The sequence below is a fragment of the Schistocerca gregaria genome, chromosome 4, assembly GCF_023897955.1.
Source record: "Schistocerca gregaria isolate iqSchGreg1 chromosome 4, iqSchGreg1.2, whole genome shotgun sequence".
Lineage (NCBI taxonomy): Eukaryota > Metazoa > Arthropoda > Insecta > Orthoptera > Acrididae > Schistocerca > Schistocerca gregaria.
In genome coordinates, this window is record NC_064923.1 from 362066506 (window position 1) to 362091456 (window position 24951).

Consider the following 24951-nt stretch of genomic DNA (forward strand, 5'->3'; position numbering starts at 1 on the left):
TAAGTAACATAAATTCCTTTATTTACAAATTATATACATTTAGCATACATAAAATACTGTAAATATAACGGAATGAGTAGACTAGATGAGGGGCCAAGTTTCTCGCCACCTGAAACAGTAAGAAAATTCAGCACGTTATTTTCAGTAAAGACTTACTCTAATTAATATGATTATTGGTAATATATGAGGGAGTATTTACAACCTACAATAATGATTAATTTTTCTCGGGGAGGAAAACAGTAGTCTGATTAAAGTACTTTAATATGGACTAACAACAGTCTCGAATGCAATAAAATATTAATTTGCAGTTATTAACAGTTTTGGACAGAATGTGACCATCTTCAGCCAGTTTATACCATGATGGTAGAAGGTGGCGATGAACGGAGCATAGGTGAGTTCACGAACGTCAAATGCTTGAGTTACGTTCACCGCCACCGCCTGTTATCATGGTATAATGATCTGAAGATAGTCATTCGGACCGAAACCAATAACATTTGCAAATAAATTGCGGTCAAGATTGTTTTAATTCATTTTCAAACAATAATGATTATTTTTCTAATTTCATTCTGCAGTATGGTTCTGCGAATATCTGAGGAGCGCTTACGTTCACGGAATTTGTGTGATACAGGGAAAGTAGTTGCTACAATTAGAAGTTTTATTAACAATCTCTAACCCTAACGTCTTCTGCGTTCCCAAGATTATTCGATAAACGAAATGTCATAGCTGACATCGATTAAACTTAATGAGCCCAGTATTGCCGTTGATGGTAACAACTGCACTTTTAAAACTGAATAAATTACTGTTTTAGAAATGAAATATTTTTAATATTTGGCATGTTCATTTGCATAGAATAATTTTATACCACAGGGAACATGAAAAGCAGTTAGAAAATAATAAACATAAGTTATCATCCATGTATTCAAAACACAGCAACAATGCTTATCAAAGAAACTAAATGAAACTGAATCCATTATTTATTTTTCAGACACAGTTACGGAAACACTGTACAGGAGTAGCGCAGTCAGTGACCGACTAACGTGGCTCGATAAGTACAAAAAATGATGGTCATGTTAAACGCAATATCTATGTTAAGCAACTTGGTATGCCAATATTCAGAAACATCTACTGTGCAAAGATAAAGGTCGAAAATCGGCTTCAAAATACAGCTCATCGACAGTGAAAACAGAAGTTATGTACAATATTGCACAGTACTTTTTATTCCTGTATTGTTGTAGGTCTTTGTGTGTGCAATTTATGATCTGTAACACTATGTACTTCGGTGTATATTCACTCCTTACTGTTGTTTTGCAGTATATCTGGTGACGGCGCTAACCCGAAATGCGTAGTGTTCGGTGACTCATCAAAAAATAATTTTGCCGATCAAGACAAAAAGAGCTGTTGCTCACCTGAGGCCCGTGCATCGTATGTGTTATGTAAGGACATTATATGTTATGCTATGACACCAAGACACTGCTGTGTTCGATTATATTGTTTATTGCAATAGCCCTAATTCGGCATGATTGCCATCTTCAAGTTACATCAGGTGGTCTCCATCACGACATCAGTGTGTCAGTTGCTGTCAAACTACCGTACATGTTCGCTCCTTTGATGTTGATGGAGCTATAGCAGGTTTCAAACTTTTGATGGAGCAGTTATTTGTAAAATTATCTAATTACAAAAATTTATTTCGTAATTATGTTACTTGTCAGCTGTACCGACAGTTGAGTCAGCGCTGTTATGTCGCTTAATAAAACAAATATCTGCTCCACCAAAAGTTTATCACCGACCATAGCTCCACCAACAGCAAGGGAGCATATTATACCGTAGTGTGACACCAACTGAGACGTCAATGCCATGTAGATATTAGGACCACCTGATATGACCTGAAGATGCCAATCACTCCGAAATAAGCTTATTCTAAAATATAATATAATCGAACACAGCAGCATCTAGGTCTCATAGCATAATATAAAAGACAAATGGTCGCAGATCTCTCAAAACGCTGTATATTCAAAGTGATTAACCACTGTGCTTCACTGATTGGCAGTTCTGTCAATGCAAAGAAACTGCTAAATAATGATAGTGATTGGATAAAGAAGTCTCACGTAACCGCATTTCGAATCAGCCACATACGAGCAGTGAGTTGATAGGCTCTCCGCAGAAACCGCGCGCACAGTGCCTTTGTTTGGGCGAGACGCACGGGCGTGGGCGGCAGGTGGCCGCGTGGCTTCTTCGTTCACCTTGCAGCGTGCCGTCGCCCTTGACAGCAGCAAGGGCAGCGCGAGAAAGCGCGGCCTCTCCGTAAACTCTCACTGCTCTGCGACGCGTGGCCGGCCAGCCGGTGTGTCTCTGGGCTCAGCAGGTTTCTCCTGCAACTGCCGGCGCTGGACCGCCTGATCCAGATGACCAGCACTCTAGCGACTTGGTACTTTTTATCCCTTAACATGGTTCACCGAGCGATTCACATTCTTTGAGACTTGGGACGATCTTTTGTTCAGTGCCGATATGTTCTAGGGCAAACCAAGGGTTAGCCGCGTCAGGTCTGAAATACACCGCAATGTACGACGGGCGTTCAATAGTAATGCAACACATTTTTTTTCTCGGCAAATTTCGGGTGGAAAAAATTTGTTGTGGGACATTGTGGAATATTCTCGCTTCAGCCCCTATAGTTTGATGAAGTTTCAATAGTTGGCGGTGGTATACATAGCCTTCAAAATGTCGTCTTTAACGGATGTGAGTTTCGTTTTGGGGAAAACGAGAGCATCGCTAGCACTTGCAGTGTGTCTACGGAAAACTGTTAGTGAACAAAAGCACGATGAATCGTCTGTCGTCATCGCAGTAAGGTCGAGCAAACCTGTCCGATCTTCCGTGTGAGGGCCCGCCGTGCACAGCTCTGACTCTTGCTATGTTGGGACGTGCGGACACTTTCATTCGGGGTGATCGACGAGTGGCAGTCAGACACCTCTCCGCAGAACCGGACGTTTTTGCCGATAGTGCTGACACGCTCGTCCACCAGTTGGGATACTCAAAGGTGTGTGCGCTCTGGTTCCTCGCCGCCTAACACAAGATCATAAAGAGCAACGAAGGACCATCTGTACTGAATGGCTTGAATGTTACGAGGCAGACCTTGCCTATTTTTTGTCGAACATCGTCACGGGCGATGAAACATGGGTTCAGCACTTAGAACGGGGAACAAAACGGCAAACGTGGATTGGCGACACGCCACCTCTCCTACGAAGAAAACGTTCAAAACCGTTCCCTCAGTCGGTAAAGTCACGCGGATGGTATTCTGCGACTCTGAAAGAGTTGTTCTGTTTGATATATCCTTCATGGTGCAACCATCAATTCTTCAGAAATGGTTCATATGGCTCTGAGCACTATGGGACTTAACATCTGAGGTCGTCAGTCCCCTAGAACATAGAGCTACTTAAACCTAACTAACCTAAGGACATCGCAAACATCCATGCCCGAGGCAGGATTAGAACCTGCCACCGTAGCAGCAGCCCGGTTCCGGACTGACGCGCCTAGAACCGCTTGGCCACAGCGGCCGGCCCATCAATTCTTAAGTGTATTGTGCTACCCTCAGGAAATTGAGGAAACGACTTCAGTTTGTTCGTTGCCTCAAAAATGTAAACGAATTTCTCCTTATCCATAACAACGTAGGGCCTCACACTACTCTCCACAACCGAGAGGAGCTCATAAAACTCCATTGGACGGTTCTTCGTCATCCATCCTAAAGCCGAGATCTTACACCTTCCGGCTTCCATCTGTGTGAACCACTGAAGGGTGCACTCTTCGGAAAGCAGTAGGTGGATAATAGGCAGCTAGACGTTGTCTCCGACGTCGACCAATAGGGCGGTACCATGCGGGCATAGAGGTCTTCAAAGTTTGGTTGTGTAATGCCGTCGCATTAGACAGAGGTTGTGTTGAAAAATAGACGTTCGTATCCAAAAGAGTGGGAATTATTATGGCATATTGGAATCCTGAATAAAACCAACCCGCTTGCAGAAATAAATTTGTAGCATTGCTTACTGAACGCCGCTCGTATCTTCACGTACGCCAACAGGTTTGGTGTTTCTACTGCTTTACCGAACCTCTATGGATATGGAGATACTGCTATAGTATCTGATCAGAAGTTTCAGGACATCCGAGTGTAATGTCCGCCCCCGGTAGCTGAGTGGTCAGCGTGACAGAATGTCAATCCTAAGGGCCCGGGTTCGATTCCCGGCTGGGTCATTCTCCGCTCAGGGACTGGGTGTTATGTTGCCTTAGTCATCGTCATTTCATCCCCATCGACTCGCAAGTCGCCGAAGTAGTGTCAAATCGAAAGACTTCCATGCTGCGAACGGTCTACCCGACGGGGGGCCGCAGTCACACGACATCTACATTTACATCCCTTCTCGGAGGAGCAAGGCTGCGCCTGTGTTTTCCATGCTACCGGGGCGGCGTACGTGTCGTATCCATAACACCTGGACCAAGCTGGTGTCCTCAGTTCTTGTAGCAGGGCGATCTGGATGTCCATTGCTCTTAGCGTGTCGCGGAGCAGTTGAATTTTAACGCTGGAGCCAGTATTATTGCTGTTGATGGTACCTATTCGCTATGCCTGATGGGGGATCCGTGCTGTCGCTAGGTTCTTAACTGGTGAAGATTGTCGTGGTGGATTCTGGAAGCCCGTAGTAGTCGCAGGAGTCGTTGTAGAAACATCCCCCATTTTAGTGTTGGTCTAACGGAGGAACAGGTCTCATTTCCGCATCGGGTGGAGGTGGTAAATGTGGGTGCATTTTTACCACAGTGTAATGCGGAATTGACAACTAGATGTCTCGAGATGAGGACCGGACAGTATAAATGGAGACGTGTAGTACTGTGTTGTTCGCAGAGAAAAGGTGACAGCGGAATAGGTCGGAGAGCTCACTGACTTCGAACGTGGATTGGTCACTGGTTATTACACAAGCTCCAAATACATCAGGGACATTTCTAAAGCTGCACACAGCGCCTGTTGGTGACGTGACTGTGAAGTGAAAACGCGAAGCAACCAGCACAGCTAAATCAAAATCAGGCAGATCTCATGTACCTACGGACAGAATGGACGAGCATTGTGTAATGTGGTTGAACAAAATCGCATAAAGTCGGTGAAAGTAACTACTCGTGAGTTCCAAAGTGCTACCAGCAGGCCAAGCAGCGCATTGACTGTACGTAAGAAATTAAATGGAGCAGGGTACAATGATTTAGCAGCGTCTCATGAGCCACATATTTCTGTAGTCAGTGGTGAGTTACACTTGATATGATGTAAAGAGTGACGCCACTGGACAGTGGATGAATGAAAACGAGTGATTTGGAGTGATAAACAAACGCTGCATCCTGGGTTCGGTTTGGGCAAATGCTTGGAGAAAGCTATCTGCCATCATGTGTAGTGCCAAGAACAGAGAAGGTGGTGGTATGATCCCCTTATTGCACTTCAGGAAACACTACACATGGAAGGCTGGGAACACATTTTGCGTCATAGCGTTATGAGTACGGTAGGGGCACAATTCTGAGACGACAGTTGTTTGTATCAGTATGGCAAAACATCCTTTCTTAACGCAGCGTCTGTCAGCCAATGGTTTGTGGGCAATAACAATCTTGGAATTCACAGTGCAGCCCAGAGTCCCGACCTGAACACAGTAGAACATCTTTGCATATCAGAATGTTGACTTCGTTCCAGTCTCCACTGCCCAACATCACTACCTTCTCTGGTTTCGGCTCTCGAGGAAGAAATATAATCAGAGAAGATTCGATTGTAAGGCACTGGACTTCGTTTCAGGGAAAGTGGATTTTAAATCATTTTCTATTGATCAAGTTTTAATTTCTCCGTCCTTTTCTTAAATCACTTCATCCAATCGCTGAGTCGTTTTCTACAGCGTAAGCAACACTAATCACTTACACTGTGCACTTTTAACTGCGGTAATATTCCTCTCTACTGACTACATTATCGACTCAACAATGTGCTCTAATTTTTCAGATTTTCTTTGTTAATTTCTTTGCTTAACTCCTATTCCTTCAAACGACAATTTGTAGGTGTATATGTAGGTTCACTAACGATTGGAAATGTATAATAGGTACTCAAGCCTTTAGGCTTAAACCAACACAGTTTGTGAAATTTTATAAGTGAACAGAAAGACAGCTTCCAGCTACATAAAAATTATCCTTTACAGTTAGCCTTTGGGCATAACTCAATTTTGATTAAAAATGGCCACACCTTGACATGTTATTATGTGCAGGGGGTGGACAAAAATATGGAAGTAAAGAGAACAGAACCCATTACCATGCCTAATTCGGTATAAGTTGGCATTAAAAACAGCTGCCAGTCGTATCTGGATGGATAAATATAGGTGGTTTATGGTTTTTAAGAGCATCTTGCACCATTATTCCTAACAGAATGGAGGCAAGTTCAGGTGATGCTGTCGGAGATAGATAGCTACCACGCACCATTCTCTACAAAGTAGACCACAAAGACTCAATAACATTGAGATCTGATGCTGTGGTGATCAGGGGAGATACGACAATTCATCCCAGTGCTCACAAAAGCAGACCTGGACGATTCGAGCTGTATGAACAAGGGCCGTTTCGTCTTGGAGACCAGCACCATCACAGAGGAACAAACATTATATCATGGCACTGAACTGATAGTGAAAAGGATTACGTAATCCTTGGCAGAAATGCAATCTTCCACAGCTGCTATGTGGCCCATGGAATATCCCGACATGGCTTCCCAAATCGTCACCGCATCCCCTCCATTTTTCACTCTTGGGACGTATCGCAGCCACATATTCGAGAAAGTTCAAACAAGATTCGCCCGACCAAGTGACTTTATTGTAATGCTCCATAGTTCAGGGTTTATGGCTTCGGCACCACGTTTTTCCTGTTACGGGCATTTGCATCACTGATGAGTTGTTCTCGAATTCATCTCAGCCTGCAGTTGCTTGCTTATGAAATTCCCTTCATGTTGTTTTGACGATGGCGGGGATCGTGCTGCGACATTTAAGCCTGCAGTGACTCTTTCAGCTGTTGTCGTCTTACTTTTAGTTACAGTCCTGTTCAGTGACCGTATGTCACTATCACTCAACACATACTTTCATCCGTGACTTAGCAGTCGTTGTTTTTCCGCTGTCACTGTACGCGATATAAATCTTCAATATGATGTCCTAACACTACAGCTACCTTAGTTACGGAAACACCCACCACACGAGCACTAACAGGTTGCCGAAGTTCGAATTCACTTAGCTCCAACATAACGCACCCACAATTACACACAACACTGTTCTAACCGCAACTGGCAGTCGCAATGTTTGTGCTCAAACACAACAGCGCAACCTGCAGGCCTGGCTGTGGTATGCATTTACGTTCACGCATGCTTTTTCTTGTTCGGTTTCCATACTTTCCAAACCCTTGAAGTGTATAATGCTGCGCTATATGGTGAGAAATATCCATACACGCCTGTGTAATGCGGAGTTGGCCTACAGGTGTCACGTCAAATGGATCCACCAGTGTAATAGAAGGCAGGGAGTACTGTGTTGTCAGTAGAGATGCCGTAACAGCACAATAGGTTGGCCAGAACAGCTCAGTGACTACGAAGTAGATCCTTGGATGTCCCCCGAATAACATATCCATCAGGAACATTTCAGCCGTTCTAAAGCTGCCCAAATCGAATGCTAGTTGTGTGATTATAGGTGGAAGCGCCAAGGAACTACTGCAGCTAAAACAAGACCAAGCAGACCTCATGTACTCGCGGACGGACGATGTTCTGTGGACAATAATATTCCTGAAATGGAGTGACCTGGCCTAATTCCCGATCTGAACCCAACAGAATACCTTTGGGATGAGTTAGAATGTCGACCTCGCTCTGGCGACCAGTACTACCTTCTTTGGTTTCGTCTCTTCTGTAAGAATGGGCTGCCATTCTTCCACGGACATTCCGTACACCACGTTGAAAATTTCTCTAGCGGAGTTCAAGCCGTCATAAAAGCAAACATTGGATATATATCGTATTAATGTCCGCTAGTAGGTGTCCGGGTTCATTCGATCAGATAGAGTGATTAATGTTGTAGTACCGCGGCATACAGATGTCTTTAAACAAAGGTTTAGACTATTTTCTTTTTTATAGAGCCTTGCAGTAAAATCACTTTAGGGCGTTCCTCCAGTGAAGACACGCATTACTCTAAAGCCACTAGTTTTGCGGCTGAGATGAGAATTTGCAAAGCACTTCCTCATTGCTTGTCAGTTACTCTCCATTTTAACACAAAAGAGAATAACGAAGACGTACCTGTGGGGGCCATCAGTAGTGGACGAACTGATGCTCAACAAGCGCAGGCGGCGGAACTGGGACAGCCAGGGGGTGGACGTGGTGGTGGTGCAGCGCGTGGAAGTAGTGGTGCACGGGCACCTTGTGGATCTTGTGGTGATGCACCGTGTGGATGGGGTACGGCACGCGCACGATGAAGTGTTGGCTGCAACAGTGAAGCACTGTCTTACGTGAGATGTTCATAAAGGGCGCTTTATCGCGTCCCAACACATGAATGAGTGGACAGCTTGGCAATATCGAAGGTAAAAGTCAAAGAAAATTTATCAAGGAGAAATGAATTACTATAAGTCAGTAAGATGGTTAATAATCTGCAGCCAATAAATCATTTTGTAAACAAGAATAAATCACGTGGCCGGTGGGCACAAGCGAAGGAAGACTCAGATTTGACAGTGCACAAAGCACACGTCTGCCCCCAAGTGATGACTGCTGTCTGATCGTGCTCAAGAGCTGAACTGAGACCGTTTCTTAGAGTATACTTCTTCCGATTTTCCTGTCCACCCAATTCACTCATTAACGAGCTACGAACTAAAAAATATACAATTTTGAAAATATTTGGCAAAATCTTTCGACCCTCAACAAGAGATCCAAATAAAATTAAATTTATTGAAAAGGAAGTAAACTATACAAATAAACTAAAACAACTATCGTTTAAAAGTCTCTATTCCCTGTTGTTTGCTTCCAAGAACGGTTAGAAGGTCTTCTGCTGCACTGATTTAACATACATGTGTATTGATCCTCGAAGCCATCAGACAATCTTTTTATTCTTTTTCTGTGAAATAAGAGGGAATTAAAACCTTCAGTTACCTAGACGTAAGTGAAAATGCCTTACACCTCTACCTTGCTTCGCTAATAGACCACACATCTGGCTGCCTGTTCTTTTTAAAACAAAATATTGCTAACTGACTTCTGGCTCATAACACAATATCCACGCATGCCTGCATGCCGTTGAAGCACATAGTCTGAACTTAATCTGTTGCTTATGCCTGTTGGTCTAATGGTAGAATTAAAACTGCATGTGAATTTCCTATAATACTGCAACACAGCTCTGTCCCACATGTAATTTCTCCTAAGTTATGTAAGTTACTCATCACAACTTCTTAGCCTCTATGTTCGTCAGATTCATGCAATAAATATATCTTCAAAATTTTTACTAATGTAACTGGTGCTTTGTGTTCTCTAACGCCACACCAGACGTATTATGTAACTCTTTACCTAGCTTCTATTACTCCCAAGGCACTTACCGAGAGTGATAAAACTATAGTTTTCTTGTGCGAGGAGACTTCAAAAAGAAGTTTACACATTATTATGGCAAGCCAACTAACTTTTATTTATTGCTGTATTACATCCTAGAGTGATACAGGTAAAAGGTACTACTTTTACACATCGTCACCAAATCCTGTAAACAACGGTCGGAACTTTCAGTTACTCGGCAATAGAAATTCGCACCTTGGTCGCGGATCAAGGAGCCATTCGAGAAGATAAAAAATCCTGCCGGAGAAACATCCGCAACTGAGCATTATAGAAGAGACTGACACCACTTCAGTTGCAAGGTTCTTTTTATTTTTCAATAGTTAAAACACGACCTGTTTCTGATTCTTACATGACCTTCATCAGGTGTTATTACTTTGTGCTGTGGCCCAGAGTGCTGCGTTGGCGGGTGCAGGACGCGATATATCACCAGCGAGCGCAGAGGACTTACTCAGCTCTGCGCTCGAAATTCGTAAACTGTGCGACACAACGTTCTAGTCAGTACATCACTGAGCAATAACTAACAGACATACAAAAATGTAACTTCCGGCATTTTCAGTTTAAAAATAGCTGGAAATAAATAAAGCAGCAGGGTTTCAGATTAAACGAAAGATATTAGTGGAGTAGCATGGTACACAGCTTCTAAATCGTAAACACTTAACATATGTTCAAAATGTCCTCCACTTCCGTTTACATATTCATAAAGTCGTCGAATCAAGGAGTGCAGCACACTTTTTAACACCCATGGATGGAGTCGACTGGTTTCGCAGACTTCCACGGCACATCGATGAATTGCCCCTGCTTTATTTATGTTGCCTGTAAGAACCAGTTGCTGTAGCTGGCCTCACAGATAATTCAAAAGACTGAGGTAGGGAAACTGGTTCCTGTCTGTCAATCCATCTGTCATCCATGCGCCCAATGTCACCTGAATGAATCTTCCTGCAGCCCCATCATGGATAAGCTAAATGATTCCTCTCATTTACAGGGGTAGTTCCCGTAGCAAGCCTGGAAATGTGTGTTGAGTGAGATTAGTGTAGACAACATCTGTACGACTTGCTAGGAGAACATTCAGACGTGCCAAACGCTCACCTACAAATCCAGTTCACATTATAACCTGTGATTGCTGCTGCTGCAGACTACACCAAGACTGTTTACATCTACTCATATCTACATGTTGTATGGGCGAGTGCTTATGTCGAAGCACACAGAATACATTTTGATAATTATTTTGAGTGTTTTACTTAAGAAATTTGTGTAATCTTCTTTCATAAACAACTTAAAAACAAATGAGTTTCGAATATTTGGTAGGGACGTATTTTCTTCTTTTTATTAGAAGAATGAGCCCCCACAGTTTGTAGGAGTGTTCCTGATACGCCCTGGATATACTGTGCGGTAAATGATTTCCACATTACCATTCATTGTCCATTACGTATTCGTGGCACTCGAAGAAGTGCGAAAAGGAAAGCCCAAATTGCTGTCGCTGCCAGAGTCTGACACTTCTCTATCGAAGCAGCGACGCTGCCTGCAGACAGCGGAAGCCGACTTCGGCTGTGTTTCGATTAGACTATTCCAACCTCTTTTAACTTCTACGATATTGAAACAAGAATTAATCATAACTAGTCTTGCATTCTATAGAATCTTTTTTCTTTGATTCATAAGTTTTCTGACTAGTTTGATGCGGCCCGCCATGAATTTCTCTCCTGTGCCCACCTCTTCTTCTCAAAGTAGCACTTGCAACCTACATCCCCAGTTGCTTGCTGGGTGTATTCCAATTTCTGACTTCCTCTACAATTTTTGGCCTCTACAGGTTTTTGCCTCTACAGCTCCCTCTAGTACAATGGAAGTCAGTCCCCGATGCCTTAACAGATGTCCCATCATCATATCCCGTCAGTGTTTTCCACAGGTTCCTTTTCTCTCCTATTCTGCGTAGAACCTCCTCATTCCTTACCTTCTAAGTCCACCTAATTTTCAACGTTATTCTGTAGCACCACTTCTCAAATGCTTCTGTTCTGCTTCAGTTTTTCCACAGTCTACGTTTCACTATCATACAATTCTGTACTCAAGACGTACATTCTCAGAAATTTCTTCCTTAAATTGAGGCCAATGTTTGATACTAGAGACGTCTCTTGTACAGGAATGCCATTTTTGCCAGTGCTAGTCTGCTTTTGATGTCGTCCTTGCTCCGTCCGTCATTGATTATTTTGCTACCTAGGTAACAGAATTCCTAAACTTCATCTACTTCGTGACCATCAACCCTGATGTTTAAGTTTCTCGCTCTTCTCATTTCTGCTACTTCTCATTACTTTCGTTTATCCTCGATTTACTCTCAATCCATATTCTGTACTCATTAGACTGTCCATTCCATTCAGCAGATCATGTAATTCTTCTTCGCTTTCTACAGATTAGGGATGAAAAATAGAACTCGATTCACTGGCAGACCTCACATAATTGAAAGCAGAAAATTCGTATCTATTCCGTCTCGTATAGTAACGCATTCGAAGAAAAATGTCTGAAGGACATAATTCCTCCTTAGAGCTCCACGGGAACATCATAGTCCCAATACAAATTCTTACATGCGGGCTCCCTCTGCGCATACTGTCTTCTTGGTATTATCCCCTACCATGGCTATCTCTGAGTGGTCATGCTTAACTTGATGTAGCAGAACAGCCATTTTGGGCATTTGGTATTCAGAGATGCTTATGGTCTTGTAGTGCTCTGTTTAGAGACGTCACTTACTGGAGGGGTCCCGACGGCTCGGCCCAGACGGCAGCAAGCGCGGTCAGACCCAGCAGCAGCGTCAGAATCTGTAACAACAGACGATTAAGTCAGGTACGGCGTCATATTTCCTTTAGTCGTGGTGGAGAGGGGTGCAGGGAGGTGAGAGATCGAACACCGTCTTCGCGACTGCCGCCTGAAGAACGGTGGAGGAAGGATTCAATCGTCTTGGTAGCTCCGCTGTCAGCGTGGCGGTCTGCAAAGCGGAGATTTTCTTCGCTCGCGGACTGGGTGTTGTGTTGTCCTTACTTCTGTACCGTCATAAATGGTTCAAATGGCTCTGAGCACTATGGGACTTAACGTCTGAGGTCATCAGTACCTAGAACTTATAACTACTTAAAACCTAAGTAACCTAAGGAAATCACACACATCCATGCCCGAGGCAAGATTCCAACCTGTGACAGTAGCGGTCGCGCGATGCCGGACTGTAGCGCCTAGAATCCCTCGGCCAGGCGGGCGGCTGTACCCTCATAATTTACTTTGGTATTGAGGTGGCTGAATGGCTCGAATGCCAATAAACAAACGGCCTGTATGTACTGTTTTACAGAACAGTTCTGTCATTCTTGACCTAGAGCGTCCAGAGCTGTACATGCAGTTAACAAACACTATAAACAATTCTTAACGACGTAAAGGCTTCTGAGGGCTAGAGTGAAGCTTGGATATGGTATACAGAAGTAGTGGTCTGTTTCCCAGATCTCGTCCCCAGTTGTATTCCAAAACGACAGATGAAAAGATGATAATGAAATATGGAATTCAAACACGTAATCATGGCGTAATTGCTTAAGCCAATGCAAACAGCGCTTATAATAGACGTTTTCATTAAGCGTCACTTGGTGCATGTACTTGGATAAATGGTCGTTTCCTTCGGTGACATTTACAAACAACATTCACGTATGGAAATCCAGGTTCAGTAGCAGTCTGAGAGCTGAGCTGTATGAGCAGATACTAGTAGATTATCACGATACGCCTAGAGCAATCAATCGACTTCTGGACAAGAGATGGAACAGAATCGTTGACATTAAGGTCATTGTACTGTTGGTAATGTACTAGGTCAACTGGAGAAGTATTGAGGAATAAATCTGTATAGTCCTTGTCGAAACCTGACAGCAAAAGAAAGAACATTGATTTACCGTCGCCTCAAAGGCGACGTTATTAGAGACGGAGCACAAGCTCGGACTGAGGAAGTCTGGAAAGGGAAATAGGTCGTGTCGTTTTCAATGTCCTCACTAAGAAGTAACAGTTATCTTTGCGCGACCTATGTAGAGGAGATTTATAACGATCTATTTCGTACCCTTTCTAATTAATGTTAAGTAGGCCTAACTCACTCAGAATAGCTAGAAAATCAAAATTCTCCTGACAGATTAGTGGCCTTGTTGACGAATCACAGTAATTCGCAATCTTATAGGCATAAGAACGTTTTCAGTCGGACCACTTCGCGGCACACAGCACAGGAAGTGATAAGTAATTTGGCCATCCCCGTTTAGAAATATGTGTTTGTTCTTTATGTATTCCGTCGAATCTCAGTTTCTGCAGAGTTGTTGAAGAACTGAATTCTACGTTAATGCAAATAAAACATGTCAAACGACAAAGTACTGTAAAAGAAGTGTGCACTTTCTTGTAACGTTCGTGTATGATACAAATAAGAGACAATTATGTTCTCACTCATTTCTCTTTTGTCCCCTTACACTTTCATTCCTACCCATAATTGGTTAGGTGGACTGATTGATGTGTCATTCCGGTAAAGAAATTGATTGTTTTCCCTCTTAGAACCCAGCGAAACGTGATTATGGCAAGAGATTTCCGAATTAGGGGTATTTAGAAGGGCGTATCCGTTTTCGGTGTTTGCAAACAACTAAAGGAAGCCTACACAAAACATTGGTCGGAACAGAGGAAATGTCAATACTCTTCATAGCCAGACAAAAAATAATGAGGTAGCCGAGTGGGGTGCTGGATCCTCTATCTTAGAGTATGTGGGGGTTAGGGCTGTAACTAATTGGATAGGATTTATTCACCACGAGTAGTTGCTTAAGGTGTTTTTGAACGGGTTGAATGATCTGCCATTACTAGCTCTCCAATTGAAATGCTTTTTGAAGGAATCGTACTGTAGCAGTGTTTGCAATCCTACTGGAAAAATAAAACTGTTTGGTGGACTGCGATTCTATCCAGGAGCATCTTTGTCTTTCGATAACAATGTTGCTATTGACTAAGATATCCAGGCACGACTCACGATCCGCCCCCACAGCTACACGTCAGTATCTCTCTCCCACTTTCCAGACTTCACTCAATCTGAACTGCAGGCGTTGCTGGTATAGCACTTCTCTAAGAAAAGATATTATGAAGGAATGGCTTATCCACAGCCTAGGGGATTGTTCCAAGAATGTATCACTTTACAGTTGAGTGATCATTGTTTTGAAACTTGGACATTGGAAATTTGTGGTAGAGGCTCTGGGACCAAACTGCTGAAGTCCCAGGTCTCTAGGCTTACACACTAAATAAAGTAACTTAAACTAACTTATGCTATGGACAACACACACACACACACACACACACACACACACACACACATACACATACACATACACATACACACACACACACACACACACACACACACACACACACACACATGCTCGAGGGAGGACTCGAACCTCCGACTGGGGGAGCCCCGCGAATCGTGACAAGATCCCTCACACCGTATGGCTACCCCATGCGGCTTTTGAAACTTGCTGACAGATTACAACTATCCCTTACATCGTATGGCTACCCCACACGGTATTTGAAACTTGCTGACAGATTACAACTAAGGTCCAAACTCGCACTCGGACCCAGGACGGTGCCTTTGAGAGGCATTGCAAATGAAACGATTCGTTTCCGCGGTGTATCCATTAAGGTTTGTAAAAATTAACAGTCACAAAGCATGGCTTGAGCTGGCCGCCGCACTCGAAAGATTGCGGTAAGGTTGGATGTGTCTGCTCGCTGCGGCACAGGGCGCGGAGAGTGTGAATACAACCGCCGATTGCGACGCCGTTGTCGACGAGACGCCGAGCGCAGAATGGTTTAAGAGTCTTGTGTGCGGCTACGAAAGCCGGAACAGGCAACTGTTGGCTGACAAAGACGTAACGGTTGTAAAATGCACCAGCGGCGCACCATCTGGTGTTGATTTCATTCCTAAGAGGTTGGTCCCTGACTCTTACGTCTAGTAGCTGACTGGTTGGAGCTTGAAGCCAGAGCCTGGGAAGATGGGCATTTACTGGCTGACAGAGTTTGGATTTGGGTTGTTTGGGGGAAGAGACCAAACTACGAGGTCATTGGTCTTATCGGATTAGGGAAAGACGGGGGAGGAAGTCGGCTGTGCCCTTTCAAAGGAACCATCCCGGCATTTGCCTGGAGCGATTTAGGGAAAAGACGAAAAACCTAAATCAGGATGGCCGGACTCGGGATTGAACCGTCGTCCTGTCGAATGCGAGTCCATTGTGCTAACCACTGCGGCACCTCGCTCGGTACTGGCTAACAGCCCAAAGGTAGAGGCGCTGAGTTCCCCCCAACGAGCAATCCGGTACTGTTCTGGTTATCAAGGGATTGGTCCCTGAGTCTTGTGTCGGGCGGCTGACTGGTTGGAGCTTGAAGCCAGCGCCTGGAAAGACGATCGGTAGCTGCTGTCTGACAACCGGAGTGGACTGTTGCTGGAGTCTTACGGCGAACATGGAACAACTGGAGTATGGAGCCAGTGCCTCGAGTTGCTGCTGGCTGACAACCATTCGGTGTTGTCTTCGTTCTGAGTAGCCTGCCCTGCATCTATTGAGGAGCAGCGGAACAAGCCGGACAAGAAGCGTGCGCCGTGGAGCCGAGTGGCCATAGGCAGCTGAAGGCGAGAGAGAGAGAGAGAGAGAGATCGTCTGAGCGTTTGAAGAACGGGCCGGCTGGAGGTGTTTGGTTCCCAGGACGGCTGTGCCTGGAGTGCAAGGGCAGCTCTCATGCCTTGGAGTGTGCAGTTTACAGTTACTTGGTGCAAATTATGTATTCCTTTGGCATAACGCCATGATTTCGCTTACATATGTAGGAGTTGTATTTTGGAGACTGTGTAGCATGTTGCAGACTACCTATTCAAAGGCAGTCGCACGCACATGATTATTAGCCCAATAAGCCTGCTCACATGGATCGCCGTCACTGCAACTTGTGTTATGGGAAGCCGTTGCGGTAGATTAGTGCTGAAGTTAGTAAAACGTTCTTTCTTAAATTGCTAAGGTTTTGATAATTAAGTTTCCTGAGTGGTTTAAGCTGTATTAGTTTCTTGTCATGAATCATATTTGAAATTGTTCTGTTAAGTTAGATGACACATATGTATGAAAGGAAGCAGGCTTTAAGTTCTGGTACGAATTTCGTCTCACGCCAGGATTGTTGGTTCACCTTCTTATGTTTTTGCAGCCTGCATTTATTCTGTGTTATTTAAATTTTAATTGTGATGGTATCTTTTGTTCTTAGGTCAGGATTTCACTGGTTTATTTATTCTCTAATTGTGGACTTTTAGTATTCTGAGTCAGAACTCAAATCTTGATTATGAGATTTTATAACATAGGCTACTTTCGAAGTTTGATTTAGTTCCACTGCTCTTGGAACTATAGCTACTGCTGTTTCTCTCGTGGAACAGTTTTGGTGCTGTTGTTTTGCATTTAATTATTAAATGTGAACCAGCAAGGTTTTTCCTGTAATGACTGTAATCATTTTAAATGATTTGTTTTTGAAGTCTTTTACATAGTTTTTTAGAAATTATGTTCAGCAATACAGTTGTAAACAAATGATATCATTGCTTAATAATAATTGTGCCATCATTAACCCAATCACATCCACAACACAGCTTTTGTTGCTGTTCAAAACTGCTCATCATACAGTATCAAAGTGATTCTATGGTCAAAGGATATGTAGAACATTATATCGGTAGTAAATAATTGAGACTGCATCGAGAACAGTCCTGGAAGTTCCAGTAGCGTTTTGCATTATATGATGCACAATGTCAGTGTTATGTTTAACTCATGCGCTTGGAAGTGGTCAAGCAGTCTTCGCACAGAAAAGAAAGAGCCTGTTAGTCTCTTATTCATCAGACGTGTAATACACCCATAGAGTGAGTTCGAACGAGTAAGTTCGAACAAGTGAAAAAAATGGCTCTAAGCACTATGGGACTTCACATTTGGGGTCATCAGTCCCCTATATTTAGAACTACTTAAACCTAACTAACCTAACGACATCACACAATCAGCTTCTGGTAAGCGTCTTGTTTCGGCCACCTGACCTAGTCTTTCTACACAGACAGGAGATATTTCTGACTTTTCATCTCTGACCTCTTCTACTATGCACTGCTTATTTTAGTTAACCGTTATTAACCTTTCTACGCACCTTGAGTTGTCTGTTTGTTTAACGTAGGATCGTAGTTAAGAGATTACCGTCGCATTCGGGACGAGAAACTTTCAAATACTCATTCGACCAACTATAGTTTGGTTTTCTGTGTTTTCCCAAAATAGAGTAAGGTGAATCCCGGGATAGTTCCTTCTCGCTTTGTGTCCCTTCTCTCCAATGTCCTCGACTAGCCACTAAAACCTAAACCTTCCTTTCTTTTTGAGGGTTCTTTATCAAATTTGTTTATCCTTAACGTACAGTCCGTTCTTACCTCTATGAATTATTAAAATTTTTTGTTATCAGTCTAATTAGCCAAACTTAGCATTGGTGAGAATTCCTTTTTCACTCATGTTGCTCTTCTGAAATGTTGGTTTACCTTGGTTCTATGGCGTAGACCTACTACAAGTAGCGAGAAGCTGCAGCCTCTTTCTTTCTTAAAACAAAGATGTCTTTCCTTCACGTCTTTAGACTGCCAGGATACGCATTTGGTTTTTGTTGAAAAAATGAAATGATCGTATGCATCTTTGGCTGGGAGACCCCGTCCGTGGTGTTCAACTGCCTCGTTCAAGTCTTCCTATTTGACACCACTTCGGCCATTTGTATGTAGATGAATGTGAAATGAAATGATTAGGACAACAAAAACACACGGTCACGGAGCGAAGAAAATTTGCCACCCAACCGGGAATGGAACCCAGCACCCCGCGGGATAGAGGCGGCAACGCTAAACACCACACTTGCAAACTGTGTTTGTTAATATTGCGTACACACGAGTCTGTTAGGGACTTCATCCTCTTTAGTCTCGGAATTTCAGTATTTTATTTCACGTTATGCTGTTAAATGCCTTCCCAGGTCCACTAATACTGAAAGGTATCTTGACTTTAGTCTTTCGACCTCCTTGGATTGCTGACTTTAAGTTGGAATTGATCTGGGTTTGAATTTACAATTTCAGAAGCCTAACTTATCTTCGTCCAACAAATCCACAATTTTGTTATCCAATTATTCGTATACGGGTATATTTAAACAGTGTAGACCAAGCTCTTGTGTTTGAGAAAAAAATGGAAATCAAACGTTTTTCCATAAATTATGCTCAAAGTGAACCAAAGAGCTTAATTGGACAGCTCATCCACTCGAAGCCGAAAAAAATAAACAAACAAAAAAATGAACCGACGCACCACGAAGGAATTTTTCGAATTGGATGGGTATCAGTACATGTGGCGTCTATGTACCGATAAACAAATGATCATAATTTTAGCACAAGTAGAAGCTTGATTGAAAAGAAACAGCTTCACAAATCCAGCAAGTCAGTAACGCGTAGGTCCACCTCTGGCCTTTTACACGCAGTTATTCGGCTTGCCTTTGATAATAAACTTGTTGGATGGCCTCCTTATGGATATCTTGCCAAATTCTTTCCAAGTCGCCCGTTAGATCGTCAAAATGCCGAGGTGGTTGAAGGGGCCTCCCCTAATGCTTCAAACGTTCTCAACTGGGAAGAGATCCGGCGATCTAGCTGGCCGAGGTAAGGTTTGACAACTATGAAGACAAGCGGTAGAGACTCTCGCTGTGTGCTGGCTTATCTGGTTGAAATGAAGCCCAGGATGGCTTGCCATGAATGGCAGAAAAAGGGCGTAGAGTATCGTCAACGTACCACTGTGGTGTAAGGATGCCGCGGTTGGCAATGAAAGGGGTCCAGTTGCGAAAAGAAATTGCATCCCAAACCATCACTCCAGCTCGACCGGGTGTATGGCGGGCGGCAAACAGGTTGGTGTATCTCCGCTATCTTGGACGTCTCTAGACACGTGTTCGCTGGTCATTGGGGCTGTTCGAAGCGAGACTCTTCACTGAAAGCAAGTCTCCTCCAGTCGTGAGACTCCATACCAAAGAAAGGTCTGAAGGCGAGAGGTAGGGTACCATCCTGACTGTCGTCCTCCAATGGCCCAACAACATGAGGTATCATATCCATTCATAGTAGGACCCGTTTGGTTGTCAACTGCGACACCCTCACAGTACAGAGATTCGTCGACGATATATCACGCCTCGTTTTGTTGCTGTTCACGCAAGCCATCCTGGGCATCATTTCAGCAAGATAATCGCTGCCGACACACTGTGATGGTTTCTACTGCTTGTCTTCGTGCTTTCGAACCGCACCTTGCCCATCAAGGTCGCCAGATCCTTGCCTAGTCGAGAACGTTTGAAACATAATGGGCAGGGCCCTCCAACCTGACTGGGATTTTGACTATCTAACGTGCCAGTTGTCCAGCATTTGAGCCCATATCCCTCAGGAGGACGTCCAACAACTCTGTCAATCAATGCCAAGCCGAATAACTGCTTGCATAAGGGTTAGGCCTCCATAGCGTGTTCGGGCAGAGTTTATTTTCAAATGTGTGTGAATTCCTGAGGGACCAAATTACTGAGGTCATCGCTCCCTAGACTTACACACTACTTAAGCTATATTGTGCTAAGAACGACACATACAGCCAAGCCCGAGGGAGGACTCGAACCTCCCGTCTCGGGCATAGATGTGCATGATGCCCTTAGTTTAGTTAGGTTTAAGCTAGTTCTAAGTCTAGGGGACTGATTACCTCATGTGCCATTTGCATTTTGGAACCGCATGGAGGGCGGAGTTATAATTATGCCTTTCAGCGTTCAATCTGGAGCTTAGTCCTCCTCATAAAATTCCTCCATGATCCTCTATTCAGTGCTACCATTGGTGCCTCTTCTGATGTTAAGCCTATTACTTCAAAATTATTCTTAACCGAATCCAGGTACCTTCTCCTTGGTCTACCCCGAATCCTCCTACCCTCTACTGCTGAACCCATGAGTCTCTTGGGTAACCTTGCTTCCCCCACGCATGTAACATGACCCCTCCATGTAAGCATGTACGCCATGACTCACAGCATTAGCTTAGCTACACCTCGCTTCTATTTTTTTCACTATGTTGCATCATGTGAGAATATGCATCCTAAGTACTTGAAACCGTCCACCTGTTCTAACCTCGTTCCTCCTATTTGGCACTCAATCCGTTTATATCTCTTTCCCACTGACATTACTTTCATTTTGGAGATGCTAATCTTCTTGCTATAGTCCTTACATTTCTGATCCAGCTCTGAAATATTACTTTGCAAACTTTCAATCGAATCTGCCATCACAACTAAGTCATCCGCATATGCGAGACTGCTTATTTTGTGTTCACATATCTTAATCTCACCCAGACAGTCTATTGTTTTCAACATATGAACCATAAACAATATGAACAACAGTGGAAGCAGGTTGCAGCCATGTCTTACCCCTGAAACTACTCCGAACCATGAACTCAATTTACCGTCAACTCTAACTGCTGCCTGACTACCTATGTAAAGACCTTTTTTTGCCTGCAAAAGTTTCCATAATCTCATAGAACAGACAATAACTGCCTCCTAGGTAGCCGGTCATGTACCTTTTCTAGATCTATAAAGCATAGATACAATTCCCTGTTCCACTCCTAACACTTCTCCATTATTTGCTGTAAGCTAAAGATCTGGTCGTGACAATCTCTAAGAGGCCTAAACCCACACTGATTTTCATCCAATTGGTCCTCAACTAATTCTCGCACTTTCCTTTCAACAATACCTGAGAAGATTTTACCCACAACGCTGATTAACGAGATACCTCTGTAGTTGTTACAATCTTTTCTGTTTCCATGTTTAAAGATTGGTGTGATTACTGCTTTCGTGCAGTCTGATGGAACGTGTCCCGACTCTCAGGCCATTTCAATTATCCTGTGGAGCAATTTAAGACCTGACATTCCACTGTATTTGATGAGTTCCGACTTAATTTCATCCACCCCAGTTGCTTTATTGCACTGCATCTATTGACCATTTTCTCCACTTCATCAAATGTGATCCAATTTCCATCATCATTCCTATCCCATTGTACATCGAAATCTGAAACATTACTGATCGTATTTTCACCTACATTGAGCAACTCTTCAAAATATTCGCTCCATCTGCCCAAGGCATCAACAGGATTCACCAGCAGTTTTCCTGACCTTTCCAAAATACTTATCATTTCCTTCTTACCTCCCTTTCGAAGACTGCTAATTACCCTCCAGAATGGTTTTCCAGCAGCTTGACCCAAAGTCTCCAACCTGTTTCCAAAGTCTTCTGTGCATTTGTTCTTGGATGCTGCAATTATTTGTTTGACTTTGTTTCTTTCTTTAACGTAACTTTCTCTGTCTACCTGAGCTCGAGTATATAGCCATTTTTGATACGCCTTGTTTTTCCTTTTACAGGCTGCCTTGACTGTGTCTTTCCACCAAGATGTATGCTTCATCCTACGTTTACACACTACTGTTCCAAGACGTTCTTTAGCCACTTGTAGTAATGTGTCCCTGTACCTTGTCCATTCCTTTTCCAATGACTGTAATTGACTACATTCAACTAACTGGTACCTTTCTGAGATCGCTGTCATGTACTTGTGCCTGATTTCCTTATCTTGAAGTTCCTCCACTCTTATCCTCCTACATATGGACCTGACCTCCTGCACTTTCCGTCTCACAATCCCAATTTCACTGCAAATTAAATAGTGATCATTGTCATCAAAGAATCCCCTGAATACACGTGTGTCTCTCACAGACTTCCAGAATTCCTGATCTGTTATTATATACTCAATGACAGATCTGGTTCCCCTGCCTTCCCAAGTATACCGGCGAATGTTCTTATGTTTAGGAAGGAGTTTGTGATTATTAAGCCCATACTGGCACAGAAATCCAAGAGTTGTGTCCCATTATCGTTGGCTTCCATATCCTCTCCAAATTTGCCCATAACCTTTTCATACTCTTCTGTTCGATTTCCAATCCTAGCATTAAAATCACCCATCAGCAGAACACTGTCCTTGTCCCTTACTCTAACAACTACATCATTGAGTGCCTCATAAAAACCATCCATCTTATCTTGATCTGTCCCTTCACAATGCGAGTATACTGACACAATCCTAATTTTCTTGCTAGACACTGTCAAATCTATCCACATCAGTCGTTCGTTTACATACCTTATTGCAACTACGCTGGGTTCCATTTCTTTCCTGATGTAAAGCCCTACACCCCATTGTGCTATTCTTTCTTTGACTCCTGACAGGTAGAACTTGTATTCTCCCACTTCCTCTTCCTTCTCACCCCTTACCCGAATGTCACTAAGAGCTAAAACGTCCAACCCCATCTTACTTGCAGCCTCTGCCAGCTCTACCTTCTTCCCAGAGTAGCCCCCATTGATATTAACAGCTCCCCATCTCGTTACCATTTGTTGCCCGAGTCGTATCTTAGGAGTCCCTGGTTTGTCAATTAGAGGTGGGACTCCGTCACCTCCAAAGGTCCGAGGAATTTTGCTCTGATTATTGCCAGCATCATATTTAATGTACCAGGAAAGCAAGTTGCTTGCCTTACTTGCCCCAGTTCCCATTGGGTTTTACCCCTAACGGTTCAGAGACTAACCGGTGGATTTGATAGTCTTTGCCATATGAGCACAAAGGTGACGACTACTCAGAATATGTCCGAGATGCTCAGCCTTCCTCCAAAGTAACTGGTATCCCGACTGTCAGGACCACTTACTTGGCCACTCATACGTTGCCCATGGTTCATGAACTAGGACATGACAATAGGAACCCACACTATATATATATATATATATATATATATATATATATATATATATATATATATAAGGGGCTAGAGGTGTACCAACGCACTATTGACTTGCTCAGTTCGTGAAGGTCTTTCTCTTGAATAAATTTTTCTGCAATTCCAAGAAATTGTTTGTCTTGACATACACAACACATCTACCAATTTCCGTCCAATTTGGACAACTGGCAATTGGACAATTCGTTCGTTATGTGTGATTTTTTAATTTTATTAGAGCAGTGCTCCTGACTCTGCTTTTACAATGGTGTGTTACAATAAACATACAGAAGCTTTGTTTAACATGTGGCCTTGTGGTCATGTGCATTGATACCACCACCGAAATTATTTTTAAATTAGGAAATGCAAACATAACCGAAAGTTCCATGATCATTCAAATTATTAATCGCAACACTCTTGTCTGTTTCACAAGTTCACAAGTAAAGTTCACTTCCCACATCAGCGGAGGCACTGTCTTGTGTCACATTGAAGAAAAGAATACTAGAAGTTATCATTACGGCGTCATTGTAGCTACAGAGAAAACACTCGTATTATCAGTTCCTTTTTTTCACATCGCCGTTCGTAACAAGCACCGCTACGGCAAACACTGTACGATTTTAAACGTATTGCACTGCGAAGCGAAGGACACTGCTTGCGGAAGCGCGGCGACTCACCGCGGTCCTGGAGGGTGCCATGTCAGAGCTGTGACGTCGAGCTGTGCGTCTGCGACACGCGGGCTGCCTGCGGGCCGTCGCCCGGCGGCAGGCCTTTTGTAGCCTGGCGGCGTCGACGCCGACGCCGGCGTCCCCCACTGGGCCGTCCATTTCCCGAAAAATATGCGGCAGCCGGCGGCGAGCCAGCGATGACGCCGTGGGGGGCTGATTTCTCCGGAACAATGGCGACAGCGGCCGCCCTTGGCACCGGCCACAGCGCCACGTGCGCACGCCGCCGGCTGCATCACAACGGAGCCGACGACGCGCAGACTAGAGATAGGTCGAACTCGCTCATTCCCGTGAACTACTTCATTCATTCCAGTCTTTGCCGTGAAGCGTTCAAATGAAGTAGTTCATTCATGAAGGACGGAAGCCTGGCGAAGTTGCCCAGTTCGCCGCTCAGCCGCGGCCTCGCTCGTACAATAAAGCTTCGTAATACTTCATAATTTGACCAACAGATGGCCGAACTATGCAAGTAACGTGCACGCAACGTTTTAAGCCCTTACAGCGTCTGAGTTAAATAGAGTATGGTCGAAGGGGACAAAGGAAAGATAAACAGAGAAGCCTGCCATATATAAAGAAGGTATTACATTTAATCTTGCTAGACATTTACTCATGAAGCGCCCACAAAAGTCGTTATCTGCCAAAAGAAACATTATTTGTTGTATTCGAGGACTGAAAACTAGGCCAACGAAATGCATTCCAATTTTATGTTCCTTTTAAAATTTAATCCAAAATAGAATGAGTATGTTTACCACTGTCAAAAAGTTTATATACCTACGTTAAGAAATTATTCATAAGTTTTCCTGTAGATTTTATTTTTGTTGAGAATAATAACC

The 24951-nt window shown here is 43.6% G+C and overlaps 1 protein-coding gene across 1 annotated transcript; it reads right to left on the reverse strand.

The window, feature by feature from the left end:
* Nucleotides 1-24155, reverse strand: LOC126267502 (putative uncharacterized protein DDB_G0287191). The gene is made up of 4 exons (XM_049972799.1): nucleotides 24074-24155; nucleotides 12323-12390; nucleotides 8300-8483; nucleotides 1-109 (listed from the first exon to the last, which is right to left on the reverse strand). Exons 1-3 carry the CDS (start codon nucleotides 24092-24094, stop codon nucleotides 8312-8314), a joined length of 261 nt encoding a protein of 86 aa, XP_049828756.1. The 5' UTR covers nucleotides 24095-24155; the 3' UTR covers nucleotides 1-109; nucleotides 8300-8311.
* Nucleotides 24156-24951: the final 796 nt, after the last annotated feature.